The sequence below is a fragment of the Chiloscyllium plagiosum genome, chromosome 7 (genome assembly GCF_004010195.1).
Source record: "Chiloscyllium plagiosum isolate BGI_BamShark_2017 chromosome 7, ASM401019v2, whole genome shotgun sequence".
NCBI lineage: Eukaryota > Metazoa > Chordata > Chondrichthyes > Orectolobiformes > Hemiscylliidae > Chiloscyllium > Chiloscyllium plagiosum.
The window spans coordinates 56,998,790-57,015,677 of record NC_057716.1 but is presented as its reverse complement, the minus strand read 5'-3'; the positions used below and the strand labels follow the sequence as shown (position 1 = coordinate 57,015,677).

General features: G+C 40.5%; 1 protein-coding gene across 3 annotated transcripts in view; it reads right to left on the bottom strand.

Annotated features, from left to right (window-relative positions):
• Positions 1 to 16,888, bottom strand: part of gpd2 (glycerol-3-phosphate dehydrogenase 2 (mitochondrial)) — a 128,024-nt gene that overhangs the window by 75,203 nt on the left and 35,933 nt on the right. For all 3 annotated transcript variants that reach the window (XM_043693788.1, XM_043693790.1, XM_043693789.1), the window contains exon 4: positions 892 to 1,066. In XM_043693788.1, coding sequence (XP_043549723.1) covers positions 892 to 1,066 — 175 coding nt within the window. The remainder of the gene's footprint in view (positions 1 to 891; positions 1,067 to 16,888) is intronic.

Sequence of the window (16,888 nt, the reverse complement as noted above, 5' to 3'; positions counted from 1 at the left end):
TATAAGGCTCTGGTTAGACTGCATTTGGAATATGGTGACTAGTTTTGGGCACTGTATCAAAGGAATGATATGCTGGTATTGGAGGGGTTCCAGAGGAGGTTCACGAGAATGATCCCAGAGATGAAACGCTTGTCATATGAAGAGTAGTTGAGGATTCTGGGTCTTTATTCAACGGAGTTTAGAAGGATGAGGGGGGAGAATGTCATTGAAATTTTCAGAATACTAAGAGGACTGAATAAATGTGGAGAAGATGTTTCCACTATGAGAAGAGACTAGGAGCTGAGGGCACAGTCTGAGTGAAGAGATGACCCTTTAGAACTGAGATGAGGAGGAATTTCTTCAACCAGATGGTGTTGAATCTGTGGAACAGAAGGTTGTGGAGGCCAAATCATTGAATGTATTTAAGGTAGGTTCTTGATTGGTAAGGGAATCAAAGATTATGGAGAAAGCAAGAGAGTAGGATTAAGAAACATATCAGCATGATCGAATGGTGGAGCAGTCTCACTGGGCCAAAGGCCTAATTCTGCTCTGCTCTCTTAGGACTTTATCATTCATATCAGTGTACAATGTTATAGCCAATATCACTGAACAGTTGTTTTAATATGAGGACTGTGGTTGAAACCATTTCAAAATTCAGTACCAGAAAACTTCTGACATCAGTTATCTTAAACAAGTACAAAATCAAAATTTGAATACATCATCAAACCATATAACACTCAAAGACAACTGAGAGGGAAAGGCAGCACATGATCAATGACCTGTTCTTTTTGAAAATAAAGAGCTTTCTAACATCCTGGTTTTCAACTACACTCAAACTTCTAGCTTACAAGTCTACATATGAGACCCTAATACACAAAATGATAAGAACATTTTAAATTAAGAAGTACTTACCCCGAGTAACAGCATCTAGGGCACATCCAGATCCGGTTGCCCCTCCCCCAATAACAAGGATATCAAATTCCTTCACTGTCTTTAAGGTGTACAGTTGAACATCTCTTGATGGCATGTGATGTTGAATATATTTTCCATTCAATTGTTCTGATGCTTGAACACAAGAAAGGCGAGCCTATGCAATTAAAATAGAATGGCAATGAATGAAGACTTCAGTGAAGTTTCCATTTATGCCTAATTAAAGATACTGAGATGAGAGCATATTTTTGACAAGATTCTTTCAGCAGATATAAAACATGTTCATTAAATGAAACAATTACTTTATATTAAACATTCTTACCTTTTAAAAGTCACTTTCCATTTTATTTTACACTTGTGTTATCTTCAAAATTTCCAGTATGAATTACAATAAAGGTAGCACACCCACATCAATTGCACATCAGAGTAGTAGGATGGTTCATTTGAACTTTTCACCATAAACAAAATAATGAGCTAGAATTTACTTTAAAACAAAGATTTCAGTGATGCATGTGATTATGTTGAATTTGTCATGTAGAAGGAACATCCTGGAAGTTACAAATCAATGCATAGAACTGGACAATTTATGTTGCTTTGTGAAATACAACATCTTTAATTTCCCCAAGAGTATCGTTAACTTCCTGCATATACACATTAATTGCCCATTAAATTTGACACAAAGTTTAATCTAGCAATTAATAGATTAAGTATCTTTTTAATGTTGTGATAATTATTAATGACTTCCAATCAACTTCTCTGGCCCAGAAAGTGACCAATTAAAAATGGAGTCTTGTTCTTTCATGCAGTGAATTCCATTTGGAGATTATAGTAAATCAAGTTCTTTAAGTCTTTTCTTCATACTTTCCATTTGCACTTTTTCTCGAGCTCAATTCAATTGTGTTCTGGCCACTCCTTTCTATGTACTCAATTTTCAATATTGAACTGTTCAGCACTGATTCACTCACCATCTCAGTGCTTCCTCCAGTATTTCCAAATTACTTTATCTCAGTGACTGAAAAGATACACAGTTGCTCTTCGTGCATCATTTTAGCTTATATTTACAGATCAAAAAGAAAGTTGAAGGGCGCAAAAAAGATCTTACTAGCTAAGCATTCTGCAACAATGTCATACTTCAGCAAATTTTAGGCTAAGAGAGCATCACCTCCAGAGCGATTCTCTTATTTATGAATTTAGTAAAGAGTTGGATGCAGAAAGCTACATTTACACAAATCACTGAAATATGAAAAGGGTCCAAACTCTCTCCAGGGTATTGTCTACACTTCATTTTATACCTAATCATTTTATAGGAACACGATAATGTTTATAACAATATATGTTCCCACGAAACTCATACTCCAGTAAATTATGCAAAACAACGAACTAAGTGACCAGCCATTCTATATTTTAAAGAATCATCCTGTAATTTAGCTATTTGCCCCTTATCCAATATTACAAGTCTGAAACTTTATTGCTGGAACAGCACAGCAGGTCAGGCAGCATCTAGGGAACAGAAGATTCGACGTTTCGGGCACATGCCCTTCTTCAGGAATGAGCAGAGAGTGTTCAGCAGGAGAAGACAAAAGGTAGGGAGGAGGGACTTGGAGGAGGGGCGTTGGAAATGTGATAGGTGGAAAGAGGTCAAGGTGAAGGTGATAGGTCGGAGTAGGGTGGAGGCGGAGAGGTCAAGAAGAAGACTGCAGGTCAGGAAGGCGGTGCCGGGCTGGAGGGATTCGGCTGAGACAAGGTGGGGGGAGGGGGGATGAAGAAACTGGTGAAGTCCAAGTTCATCCCCTGTGGTTGGAGGGTTCCCAGCTTTGATCTCCAGCGTCTGCAGACCTCACTTTCTCCTCCAATATTACAAGTGTCCTGTCTTCCTATAATATCATTTAAATTTTGTTTACTGAATTTCTTGGAAATTGTGCAGAAAACTTACTGGCGTATCCTCTTGCTGACTGTGCTGTCTTTACTTTAAGTGCAACTTACTGGGCACCTATCTTTCACCCAAAAGTGAATATAGGGCCATGAGAGAGCAACCAAATAGTTATGTATTCTACATATTTCTTTTACTTAGATAATTGTTAGGGAAGACCCCAGCTCTCACCATGACCTCTTACTTGCATGGTTGAAGTGTTGCTTATTTTATGGCTAAAGAATTGGTCCCCTATCGCAGAAGGCAGCCATTTAGTCCTTTATGTCTGTATCATCTTTTTGAGTCAAGCAATTATCGTCATAGTCATAGAGATGTACAGCATGGTCCAACTCGTCATGCCTACCAGATATCCCAACATAACCTAGTCCCATTTGCCAGGACTTGGCCCATATCCCTCTAAACCCTTCCTATTCATATACCCATCCAGATGTCCTCTAAATGTTACAACTGCACCAGCCTCTACCTAAGTCCTCTGGCAGCTCATTCCATAGAGTGCTTCCATGTCTTTAACTGCACACTGTGCCTTCGCATATTCGCTGCATTTTTTTACTGTTTGCTCTCCCCTTCTCTAAATAGTTCTGTTTCTGTGATACTTTGTTCTTTAGTAGTTCAACAATTGATTTACCTTCCCTATCGCTAGCCGCACACTGTGCTGTGGGCCTTCTCCTGCACTTCCTCCAGTTTATGTGCAGGCTTTCCCATATCATAGTACATTGCCTTAGATACGTCCTCATCGCTCACCAGTTCCTATCACTGCTGGTCTTTGGGTATTTTCCCCACCTCTGGGTTTGAATTGCTGCGCTAGCCTAGTGTTTCACTGTCACTGGCTTATAAACTAATTTCAACCTGCTCCTCCATTCATTCCTTTCCCCTCCCCACATTTCTTTTATCCATTTAAAAAGTAACATGTAAAACAAAAAACAGAATCCTCAAAATACTTCCTTGTACGATCTCCAATTTTTCGTTGAACATCTTAAATCTGTTGTCTGGTTGCCAACCTTTCTGTCAGTAAGGGGAAACGAATACCCTAGCTGTCCAAAATAAGGCAACATCATCCTTCAGAATGTGATCGTGTCAATTAGGTATTTTCTTTCCATTCTAATATCAGTATTTCATTACATTCAAATCATGGTCATTTATTTCCAAGTTGAACAAACTGTTTAAATAATTCCACTTAATTAACAGTTGGCATTATCTTAAAATTATGACAATTTAAGAAAAATAGAAAATGTGGGTGTGCCTAAAAATTCCACAATTGGTTTGTATTTTCGACAGCAAGCTTGTTAACTCTCATACGTAGGTACATATAATTATAACAAAAAGAGGGTTCGAAAGCCATATTAATGAACAGTTCACTTTGGTTAATTTCCTACACAAAACCTTTCACTCCAAGGGAAAAGAAATAAGTTTAATGATGACTAAATGTTTTATTCAAATCTGCACACAGAACTCATACTGAATGATTATATCAATTTTGCTCCTGCTGGAACACAATTAGACTTGCAAATTCTTCAACGTACAGTATCAAGACATTTGCAATTTGGAGCTTAACAGCAAACGAGACCTATTAATTATCATCTACTTCCAAAAAAGTGCATATTTAAAGACTGCAGGCAATTAACAGCCAGGTTGTCCTGTAATCACAGTTTCAGCTTAATGCAAGACTTCATGCAAATTACTGTTATAGACAGGGATTTCATTTGTTTTCTCATTGGGGTTACTTTCAGATCATGTTCTCTTATTAAAGTCTCCTGTATTTTAAAAATGCACGAGACTGCAACAAATTTAATAAAGAGTACATTCTCGAACACAAACCACTGTTAATTTGATGGTCGTACACAACCACACATTCAAAATTCAAATACAATGAAAGAATGACAAAATTTACTTTTTTGCATGATAGTTAAATATATTTAATGCTCTTGCACTATGTAAGCACTGAATTTTAACCTCCCACAATCAATTACAAAGCTGACCATGTATAGGATAGGGGCAGATGTCAATTAAAATGAAGACAACGATTTACCCATTTAAGAATGCTGCTTTTCCAGTGTAAATCTGTTCTCCTGAGATCAGAACAACCTGCCCTAAGCAAGAAGTACCTTATGAAAATGTGCAGGGTGGGGCCCAGTAACATAAATAGGAGCCATTTTGCAACATTAGTCACAGAGCAGGAGAGCAGCGAGGTCAGGACAAACCTAACATTCCCCAATGGGGTCGATGGGCCTTGCTTTACCATTACTCCCCACAGTTGCATTCAGAAATGCACTGACCAGACTGCAGTGAACTCATCCTGCAGGTGGCCCTGGTTTTCGAGTTCCTGGCTAGCTAATTGATCCAGCTAGGTGAGGATCAATGTCCCAAAACATTTAGAGTATTTCTTTATCTTTTATCCTTTCATGTTAGCTGGCTGGAAAACCAATTGTTATACATCCTGAATATCTCTTGGACTGAGTGGATTATTCAACCAATGGGAGGGCACTTAAGTGGTGTGGCTTACAAGTGCCTCCAGATCCACACCACCGCAGGAACTGTAAAACCTGTGCCCACACCTCCTCCCTCACCTCCATCCAAGGCCCTAAAGGAGCCTACATCCATCATCAAAGTTTTACCTGCACATCCACTAATATCATCTATTGTATCCGTTGCTCCCGATGCGGTCTCCTCTACATTGGGGAGACTGGGCGCCTCCTAGCAGAGCGCTTTAGGGAACATCTCAGAGACACCCGCACCAATCAACCAAACCGCCCCGTGGCTCAACATTTCAACTCCCCCTCCCACTCTGCCGAGGATATGGAGGTGCTGGGCCTCCTCCACCATCGCTCCCTCACCACCAGACGCCTGGAGGAAGAACGCTCCCCCCTCTCCTCCCTGACCTATCACCTTCATCTCCTTCCCCACTGACCTATTGTACTCTATGCTACTCTATCCCCACCCCCACCCTCCTCTAGCTTATCTCTCCATGCTTCAGGCTCACTGCCTTTATTCCTGATGAAGGGCTTTTGCCCGAAACGTCGATTTTGCCTGTCCTCGGATGCTGCCTGAATTGCTGTGCTCTTCCAGCATAGCTCAAGGAAAGCAAGCTGGTGGAAATTCTTATTGTGATCATTGACCAGTTGGTCATTGATAAAGTGTAGCTCTTCATTTGATGGATCTCACTGGTTGATCATTAGGTGCTTTGTTAATGACATCAATGTAATTAATGATGTCCTGCACAGGGGGAATCCAGCACTGGAAGTGGAAACCATTGCCCTCTGTCCCTGTGAGGACTTGCACATCAAATTAAACTGCTGCCCAGTTCTGCCAAAGACGACATCATTGGCCAGTGAGATGCAATGGTTCACCAAGTTATTGGTATGACTTCAAGGGTACCAACTTAGAGTCGATTCCAATATCAAACTAAAATATCTATTCTTCATATCCAGCTGAGTGTCAACTTGTCATCAAACTATGGAAGACATTACTTGCAAGCTCAGTGGCAATCTCACTTGTATATCTGCATGTTTTCAGCACAGATCACAGAACAGCAATCAAAAACAGGGTAACCAGTATATTTTCCCATCTCTGTCCCAGAGGGCTGAGACCAATTTTAGCAAAACACCCCTATCGATATTTCAGCTTAATTAGCATAGACTGTATCTGATCTTTCTTGTCTATATGGAACACCTAGTCACAGTAGTTGCATTTTTTTTCATATGAATACTTTATCTCAGTATTTTTGGTGACAAAGACATCTTACATATGTCTGTGGCTTTGAAATATAAACACAGCCCTTCCAAATACAAATGCTGGAAGTAGAATGTAGTAGTTTCTTTCTGGAAACCAGTACTAATGAGGTTTTAGTCTCAGGAACTGAACAGTTTGACATTGTCAAGTCAGGAAGAGTGCATCTTGGAAAATAATGTCAACCCCTGTGCCATGCTCCTGTAATAAGAAAGCCCTTTCTAGATCACAATTAATACTAGCATTTTTGGATTATGTCCAAGCGTACCAAAAGGTCAACATTTCTCATTTCATTTAGAAAATATGCTGTTAAGGATGCAATATCCCCCAGGCTATTTATATTCTGGTCATAGAACAAAATATTATAAAATCTTCCATTTATCAGTTTCCATATTCAAAAGAAATGTAATACGCTTTTCATATAATTGTACTTCGAATTTAAAAGCAGCTTTAAATATTCTGTCAACTGCACGCAAAATTCCATCTTTTATATTTATTCAAAAATGCGAGTTCAATAATGCCTATTTTACTTCTATAATATGAAGGAATAAAAAAGGTAAATTATCTACATAGCAAGATAAATATTTGTTGAACAATTCACATCCAAAATACACTGTAGGTGTACTGTCTTTTGTGACAGTGACTATAGTTGTGAAATTATTTGTAACAGTGGTCCTCCCCACCCCCCGAACCAAAAGGACCACCTTGAATGAGCGATCAGGGCAATATTAACCTAGACCTGACAGACTTTGATGAGCAGGCCCTAGGCATGACTGACCAGATCTCTGACCACTGTCTTTGCAACTTCCCAACTGAAATTATGCAATTCCCCTGACTGTGCTAGTCCCACAGGACTGACCATTGCCCACTCTCCGGACTGTGCTAAGTCAGACCCCAATCAGTAACTGTAGCCAAGCCCCAGAATCGATGTGGACTGTGCCCAAGACTGACAGTATTGTGACCCCCTCCCCCAGTAGGCAGCAATACTTCTTTGTCTAGACTGAGAACTAAACTCCATTTTCTGACATAATTATTTGATTGAATAAATGTGCAGTGTGTTTGCCATGCAAGTAGCTGGCATATACTGTAGACATTGGATTAAAATTGCAGTGTGTTGCATAGGAAGATATTGCATCCCCCTCAGACAGCCCTATTGACAAGCAACTGGTCCATGTGTTTGGACTAAAGAGCACCTCAACATGATAATATGGATAGCTTCTGGCTCTAGCTGAAATGCCAATGTGCCAACAGGCATGGTAAAGCATAAACATACATGGTTGCTGGGAGCATGCAGGTAGGTGCTAAGTGAACAAGCATTAAGAGAGGTAGAGAGCAGCCTGAGATGTAGCCCAAACTAATCCACAAACTGTCCCTGAGTGCAATGTGTCCCAGCTATAGTCTTTCAATGTTATTTGCTAGGGCACCCTGCAATACATCTCTGTACACCCTAAGCCAGTGTACTGGAGAGTTGCCAGGATGGTCACAGTTGGTTGACAAATGCTGATGTCAACGTCTGGGAATGAGGGATGCACGTGGCCAGTGCCCATACATCTTGCACTGAGATGCTGTCCAGTTGTATGCAACATGGAGCTCATTCACATTGAGCGGCGAGCTTAATCTGACAGGTACATGATCTGATTTCCATGTTGAATTGTATCAACTAAGTTGTGAGGATTGTTTGGTAACATAGAAAGCTGAATACAAAGGAGGAGAGTTGATCCATTAACAAAGTTGCTTAGTGGGATTTCTCATCCAATTCTGCCAGAAATCTAACCATAGTCCACCTCACTCAGACTCCTTTGAGATTCTGAAGTAGTCACCCAGATGCTACAGGTAGACAAGCAGTTTCCATCATGCAAAAATCCAAGATTGATGCTGATGCTAAACTTCAACTAAGAGTTCATTCCTAATTCTCGCTGCAAAGATTAGGGAGCAGGGGGTATGTAAAACATTGAAGAATGGAAGATTATACTGGTAAATAAATCTATCTTGTTACTTTGTTTCCTTTCTCCACACATCACTGAAACACAGCAAAACAGATCAAAGTTAGCATGGAGAGGAGCCTGCAAGGCAGAGCAGTCATAATGCTAGAGGTCAGTAATCATTTGGCATTGGCCTGTTGTTATTAAAACAAAACAGTAGCCCTGAGGAATTAAACGTGTGCCAACAGTATTTCAGTGCTTCAAAAGATGCCTTGGAAGCAAATTGGATCATGATTTTGAGGCGTATATTTAAAAGTTTAGTTAAAAAAAGAACTTGCAACTTAACTGTTTTGTGTAGAAACCTATGCCAAGATAAGAGACAAAAGGAGGAACATTAATTTACATTTAATCCTTATTTGGTATGATTAGTTTGTACAGATGTTGTAAGTGAAATTTAAAATATCTGCTGTTGAGTGCCAAATTCACACTTAATGACCACATTTTCCCTCCATAAGCTGAAATCATGCAAAATATTGATGCTTTAGGCTTAACTTGCAGCAGGTTCCATTCACCCATCACAGCTGTACTTGCTGGGCTACACTGGCTTCCAGTTAAAAGTAATGGCTTCCAATTTTAAAATGTTCAATATTGTTTTCAAATCTCTCCACGGCCTTGCCACCTCTCTGGGATGAATACTCACTTGCAGGTCAGGAGCCCAACATGAGGGCTTCTGGCAGAAGCCAGACATGAGGTCTTGGGCAAAGGAGTGGCAAGCTCTGGGCCCAAGGGGTGAGAGCTAGGGTTTGGAGTGGGGAACAGAGCTTAAACCTGGGCAGTTGGCCTTGGAGCAGGAGAGCCACTAGGAGGCACTGTTAGCCCAGGATGTAGGACCTTCTGCTGAGGCTGCCTTTTGCCAAGGATGGAAAGACCTTTTATTGGATTTCTAAGTGATTTTAACAAAAACAGCATGGTAGCTCAACAGGTAGTGGACAAATGGTAATCATATATTATCAATACAGTTTAGGGAATTTGTACTGAGGAACTGTAGGAACATTTTCACCTGCAGCATAACTATCAACCAATGATTGATTGCGAAAATAGAATGAGGTGCACTATGGTTGTGTCAGTCTGTAGACAATGCAAGGTCAAAATCACAACCATGGTAAAGAAAATAATCAATTAATAGTTATCAAACAGAAATCTACCAATCTTGTGAGTTCAAAGAGAATGGATTCCTAAAGAATTGAGAAGCTTCCAGACTGTCTGAATGCGAAGCCAGAGACTTGGGGGAAGATGGGGTAGTGGTAAAATTTAATTTTACATGAATATATAAATGTATACTACGAGGTGGAAAATGCTTGGGTGAAATGTGTAAGTTAGTGCTTCCTAAAGGGTTAATATTGAAGATTGCGATAACATCCACCCAATGTGCATGTGTCATACTGGCTTGGGTGGGATTAAGGCCTGAAGATCGCATGAAGTGCAGATACACATCCAGATGTCTCCTCAGTCTTATTAACAATGTCTAATGAATGCAACTTGCACCTGATTGCATCCTCACTTTGTCTAACTCAGTCCAAGGAAGATTCTAATTCCACAAATAAATTTTGTTGAAATGGTGAGGAAACCTGGGGCAATCAAGTAGTGAACTTAGTTGTTAGTAACAAGCATAATTGATATCAGACCTCAAAGGGAAGGTGCACTTAGGTGGCAGTGCTAATGACATTATTATATGCAAAGACAAACCAATGCCTCTAAAAATATATTACTACTACTAACGTTCAAGTGGACATGTGAATTAGACTGATAGGCAGTTTAACCAGGCTTAGAAATTAGCAAAGTAGAAAAATGGAATACCTCCAAAGTTATCTGTAAGAAAAAACAGGTGTGTCAACTTACACAAACACTTGACACAACAAAGCCTTTAAATCAGATTTCAGCAGGTTTTTTTTAAAAAGCCAATGAAAAGGTGTCAACAAAACCTAACAGAGTAATTAAAAGGATATGAGAGGAAGAGAATAGATTGTCATTCAGAAATACAATAACTTTTTATAGTTTAGGATTCAAGGTCCATTAATGGAGCCAGTGAAGAATTTCTCAGGGCAGATATGCATTGCTTCCTCGGATGCAAAAGAAGTTTTTTATTCTGTAACCTTCACTGCTGGTTATGATGCAGGTTTAGCAATAATAATATTCAATGGCTAATGCTATAGTGAAAAATGACTGAGTGGCTGCAGATATAATCCATGCTAAAAGTGACCTTGAAATGGATTAAACAGACATCATTCACTCAAGGATGTTCACAACAATGGGATCCTTGATTTGTAAGCCATTGGATCTTTAACAACTCACTAGATCTAGATGGGAGAGACAAAGGGATAATCAATCACAAATGAGAAAATAGGGCAACTAGCTTTACTCTGGATGTAGGTTTGCTCACTGAGCTGGAAGGTTCATTTCCAGACGTTTCGTCACTCTACTAGATAACATCTTCAGTGGGCCTCCGGATGAAGCACTGCTGAAAATTCCTGCTTTCTATTTATACGTTTGGGTTTCTTTGGGTTGGTGATGTCATTTCCTGTGGTGATGTCATTTCCTGTTCTTTTTCTCAGGGAGTGGTAGATGGGATCTAACTCAATGTGTTTGTTGATAGAGTTCCCGTTGGAATGCCATGCTTCCAGGAATTCTCGTGTGTGTCTCTGTTTGGCTTGTCTTAAGATGGATGTGTTGTACCAATCGAAGTGGTGTCCTTCCTTATCTGTATGCAAGGATACTAGTGAGAGAGGGTCATGTCGTTTTGTGGCTAGTTGATGTTCATGTATCCTGGTGGCTAGTTTTCTGCCTGTTTGTCCAATGCAGTGTTTGTTAAAGTTCTTGCACGGTATTTTGTAAATGACATTAGTTTTGCTTGTTGTCTGTATAGGGTCTTTCAAGTTCATTAGCTACTGTTTTAGTGTGTTGGTGGGTTTGTGTGCTATCATGATGTCAAGGTGTCTGAGTAGTCTGGCAGTCATTTCCAAGATGTCTTTGATGTAGGGGAGAGTGGCTGGGATTTCTGGATGCGCTTTGTCTGCTTGTTGGGTTTGTTGCTGAGAAATCGGTGGACTGTGTTCGTTTTGAATACACAGTATAGGTGATTTTCCTCTGCTCTGCGTAGTTCCTCTGTGCTGCAGTGTGTGTTGGCTCATTGAAATAATGTTCTGATGCAGCTTCGTTTGTGGGTGTTGGGATGATTGCTTCTGTAGTTCAATATTTAGTCTGTATGTGTTGTTCTCCTGTAGACGCTGGTTTGAAGTTCCCCATTGGCTGTTCGCTCTACTGTGACATCTAGGAATGGCAGTTTGTTGTTGTTTTCCTCCTCTTTAGTGAATTTAATGCCAGTAAGGGTATTATTGATGGTCTTGAAGACTTCCTCTAATTTGTTTCGTTTAGTGAAGGCAAAGGTATCATCCACGTAGCAGCCCCAAAGTGTGGGTTGGGTGGTTGGCAGAGCTGTTTGTTCGAGTCTCTGCATTATTACCTCTGCTAAGAACCCTGATATCGGAGATCCCATGGGTGTTCCATTGGTTTGTCTGTAGGTTTTGTTGTTGTAGGTGAAGTGAATGGTAAGGCATAGCTCCACTAGCTTGACAATACTGTCCTTGCTGATGAAGTTAGTGGTGTTTGGCATATGTGTCTTTGGGTCTTCTAATAGTGTAGTCAGTGTTTCCTTGGCCGGGTTAATGTTGATTGATGTAAACAGAGCTGTTACATCAAAGGAGACCATTATTTCATCCTCTTCTATCTTAGTTTCTTTGATGGTCTTCAGGAATTCTTGGGTGGAGTGGATGGAGTGGTGTGAGCCTTCTACTAAGTGTTTTAGTCTTTGATGTAGCTCCTTGGCCAATCTGTAAATTGGTGTTCCACGTAGCGAGACTATGGGTCTGAGGGAGGCTCCTGGTTTGTGAATTTCAGGTAATCCGTAGAAGCGTGTTGTGTTGGATCTGTCTGGTTTCATTTTTTGGAAATCGGTCTTATTTATTTCTTCAGATTTCTGAAATTTTTTTGAGTAGGGCTGTGATTCCGTTCTCTTGTTGTGGGGTTGGGTCTATCGCCACTTGTTGGTAAGTACTGGTATCTGTAGCTTTACTTCTTTTCTTTTGGCAAATTGCTGGTGTAGTTCTTGGAGATTTAGAATACTTTAGAATGCTGTTTCCAGTTTTGGTCCTTTACTGGTCCAGATCCTGGAAATTTACAGAATGGATACATATCGGGCTGATATCTACTTTAAAGGACCTCAGTTACAATGACAAGCTTGCAATGAATCAAACAGGAGGAGATTCTTAACAGGTATCTCTGCCTGTGTTGAAGGCAGGGCCTTACTTATATATAAAAGTTGACTGTTAAAAGGTGTGAAACAATGCAAATGTATGGTGCTTGGCCAGCACCAGCCCAGAGACTGATTTGAACAAGAAAACAAACAGGTTTAGAGAGAGATTTGGGATCACAGAGGGAGCTTAGAATGATGCAGGCCCATCTTGTTCTGATAAAGCTTTTGAAAAGAAGAGACAAAATAAAACTAACAGCACAATTTGATATGAAGTGAGGAAAGACACTTGGGAAGAAAAGGCTGTTAAATATTACACATGTTGGCATCCACATCACAGAAATGCTAATGAAAATGGTAAACATTACAGGAATCCAGGAAAAGCAGCTAGCACATGGTCAGCTCAGTAAGTAAATGAGGAAGAATATTTATCTGAAGTTACAATGTATTTCCATTAGGCATGAGTGGAAAATTCTACAGCAGCATGTCTTCCTTTTTCTAATCTCAGAAGGGGAAAAATGTGGCAAAACTATTGTTGTTCACTATCTAAAGCATCTTGTTTATTGAACCATTACAGTTCTTATGTTGATTACTGGGTTACATAAAAATTGTTTGTAAAAAAAAGGTTTTTCCTGAGAATGATGACTTATCCAATAACCAATCAGATTTGACAGTTATTTTGACAAGCTTGCAATGAATCAAACAGGAGTTATTTTGAATAGAGCTAAATTACTAGATTCATGAAACTGTATTCAAAATTTAGAATAAGTGTTATAGTGGACTCAAAGCTTTAACTCTGTTTCTCTCTCCACCAATGCTGTCAGACCTCTCCAGCATTTTCTGAGTTTGTATCATGTCTGACAGGTAAGATTGGGTTTTTTGATGAGGTGATTAAACGTGGAGATTTGGGTAATGCAGTTGATGTAGTCTACATGAACCTCAGTAAGACATTTAGATTAGATTAGATTACTTTACAGTGTGGAAACAGGCCCTTCGGCCCAACAAGTCCACACCGACCCACCGAAGCGCAAACCACCCATACCCCTACATTTACCCCTTACCTAACACTACGGACAATTTAGCATGGCCAATTCACCTGACCTGCACATCTTTGGACTGTGGGAGGAAACCGGAGCACCCAGAGGAGAGAAAGTGCAAACTCCACACAGTCAGTCGCCTGAGGTGGGAATTGAACCCGGGTCTCTGGCACTGTGAGGCAGCAGTGCTAACCACTGTGCCACCGTGCTGCCCGTTGGCAAGACAACACACTGGAAACTGTTCAAGATGATAAGAGCTCATGGGACCAGGGCAATTAGTGCATTAGCTCTATTAGAGATGCGAAAGGCTGATGGTGAAAGGGTGTTTTTGTGACTGGAAGCCTGAGTCAAGTGGGAAATTCCAGGTTCAATGATGGATTGCTTGCTATTTTGTTTCACATATCAACTGTCCAAAGATGAATGTCAGAGGTTTGATCAGTAAATTCGTGTATTTGGCATAAAATCCAACTGTATTGGAGAAACTGAGATCTGGCAGCATCTGTGGAGCCAAAAACATATAACATTTAGGAGTCCAGTGACCCTTCACCAGAACTGAAAGCAGCTGGGAAATGGTGGCATTAGTGCTGATGATGGGAGGAATGCTGAGAGTGAGAGAGAACATGATAAAAAACTGGAATGCAGACAGAGGAATTGCTGATGATAAGCTAGGAGAGGAATAAATGCTGAACGGATGTTAACAGGAAATGTGAATAGTTGAAAACAAGTTATCTGAACTGGGAATATACAGAGCAGAATCTGGGAGTGTGGGGGTGGGTTACAAACATGGACTTGGCAGTGTAGTAAATAGCGAGAGGAAAGCCTTAGACTTCAGGATGATGTGGGCAGGCTAGTCAGATGGGCAATACAGTGGCAAATGTAATTTAATCATGAAGATAATGAGGATGCATTTGCAAGGACTAACAAGACAAGAGAGTATACGATTCTAGGAACTACAGAGGGTCAGAGGGACCTTGGTGTACACGTTCACAGATCCTTGAAGGCAATAGGAAAGAGGGTTAAGAAAGCAAACAGAAAAATTGCCTTTATTAGTCAAGACACTGAATACAAGGGTAAGGAGATTATGATGAACCTGTACAAAATGTTAGTAGGTTACAGCTAAAGTACTGTGTACAATTCAGGTTACTGCACTTCCACAAGAATATGACTACATTAAAGAGGGTGCACAGGAGATTCACCATGATATTGCCTTCCCTGGAGCATTTCAACTACAAAGCACAACCAGATATGTGATTGTCCTTACAGCAGTGAAAGCTGAAGGGGGACTTGAGTGAAGTGTAACAATTGTAAAGGGGCACTGATAGGGCAGACAGGAAGAAACATTACTCAGTACAGGGGTCATTAATCAGGGGTTGGCGGTTTAGAGGGGGTTTATGGAAGATTTTCTTTACCCAGAGAATGATGGGCAACTGGAACTCACTGCCTGAGAAGGGTAGTTGAGGCAGGAACCATCACAACATTGAAATAGTATTTGGATCAACACCTGAAATGCCATAACATAAAGTCTAAGGCCATGTGATGGAAAACGGGACTAGAAGAGATAGGCACTGATGCAATGGGCCAAAGGACCCCTTCTGTGTTGTAAACTTGTTTGGTTCTAAGCTGCCTGCCTCACCCTCTCTGCTAAAAGGGAAAGCAAGCAACCAAGGTTGGGAGCCTTCAAGTAAATGCAAAGTGAGTGGTCAGTAAGAAAGCAAGTTTACACCATAGGATGCATCCTATATAAATACAAATGCATGGGATGCAGGTCTCCTCCTGCATGCAAAGCAACCTGACAGAAACATGCAAGTCACAGATGCTCCTGAGCTCCAAAGTCAAGTGTTCAAGGGCTGAAGTGGTGGGAGAATTGGTCCAAGAGTAGTCACAAAGATGTGCGAAGGCCAGTGATTTACCAATGCTGACTTTATATGGGTGAAAAATCAAGGAGAATAATGGCCACGAAGCATGCAGGACAATGTGCTGTATACACAATCGGACAATGCCCAGCACAATCAAACAGCAAGCTGCAGTTGCCAGGTATCCGATCTAATTTTCATGTTAAGAAACCGTGATGACTTTTTTTTCAGCAAGGACAGAATTGGATGTGGCATATAAAATGAGTCTCAGAGTAAAGCTGTGCCAATCTAAGGCTGAGATGAAGAGGGATTTCTTCTCTCAGAGGGTTGCATGACTTTGGAACTCCTTGTCACAGCATGTGGGGGCAGAGTCCTTGTTTATGTTTAAGGCTGAGATAGGTAGAATCTTGATCAGTCGAGGAATCAATGGTTGTGGGGAAAGGGCAGGAGAGTGGATATGAGGAATGTCCGATCAAGCATGATCCTATTGAATTGTACGGCAGGCTCAAGGGGCCAAACCGCCTCCACCCTTTCCTGTTTTTCCATGGTAGTAATTCTATGTCTCTCACATGTTGTAAATTGAAGGCAGGTATCCTGCCAAGCTGTTGTGTGTACTATTGTGTTTCCTACGGTTCAAATACATGTCTTACAATATTTTCCTTCTACACTATATTAAAATTATGATTCACTGCATTTGGGTCACATTACAGCCTTGTTTCTGTCAAGGCTGTCAAACCATACACGTTTATTTCTCTTTGTGCCGTAAATTCAACTACTTTGATACTCATACTGAGTATATTCAGACAAAGAGCCTGTAATTTTATTTTTTTTTAGTACTTTTCCCTAATCTGACCCTAATTACTGGTAGAAGCTTTATCCATATGCTCTATTACTCTCAGTCACCCTCCGACTAACATCAGCCATATGGCTATCTTACACCACCCTGACTTCCTACCCATCCCTACTATTTAATTTTCAGGCCCCATCTACAGTCCTTGCTGTTTGATTCAACACGACACTGGTCCCAACATGGTTCCAAAGACACCTGTTCCAAAACAACAGTTCCCCAGTTCCTCAGTACTGGGGTCAGCTCATCAGATTTGGAGACCTTTTAACTACACCACTCTCTACCCTTCAGCAATGAAGAGGTTAAAATGCTGAAATGACCGTATTTTTCAGTAGCTCAGTTGTTTATGGCTGTCAAATAA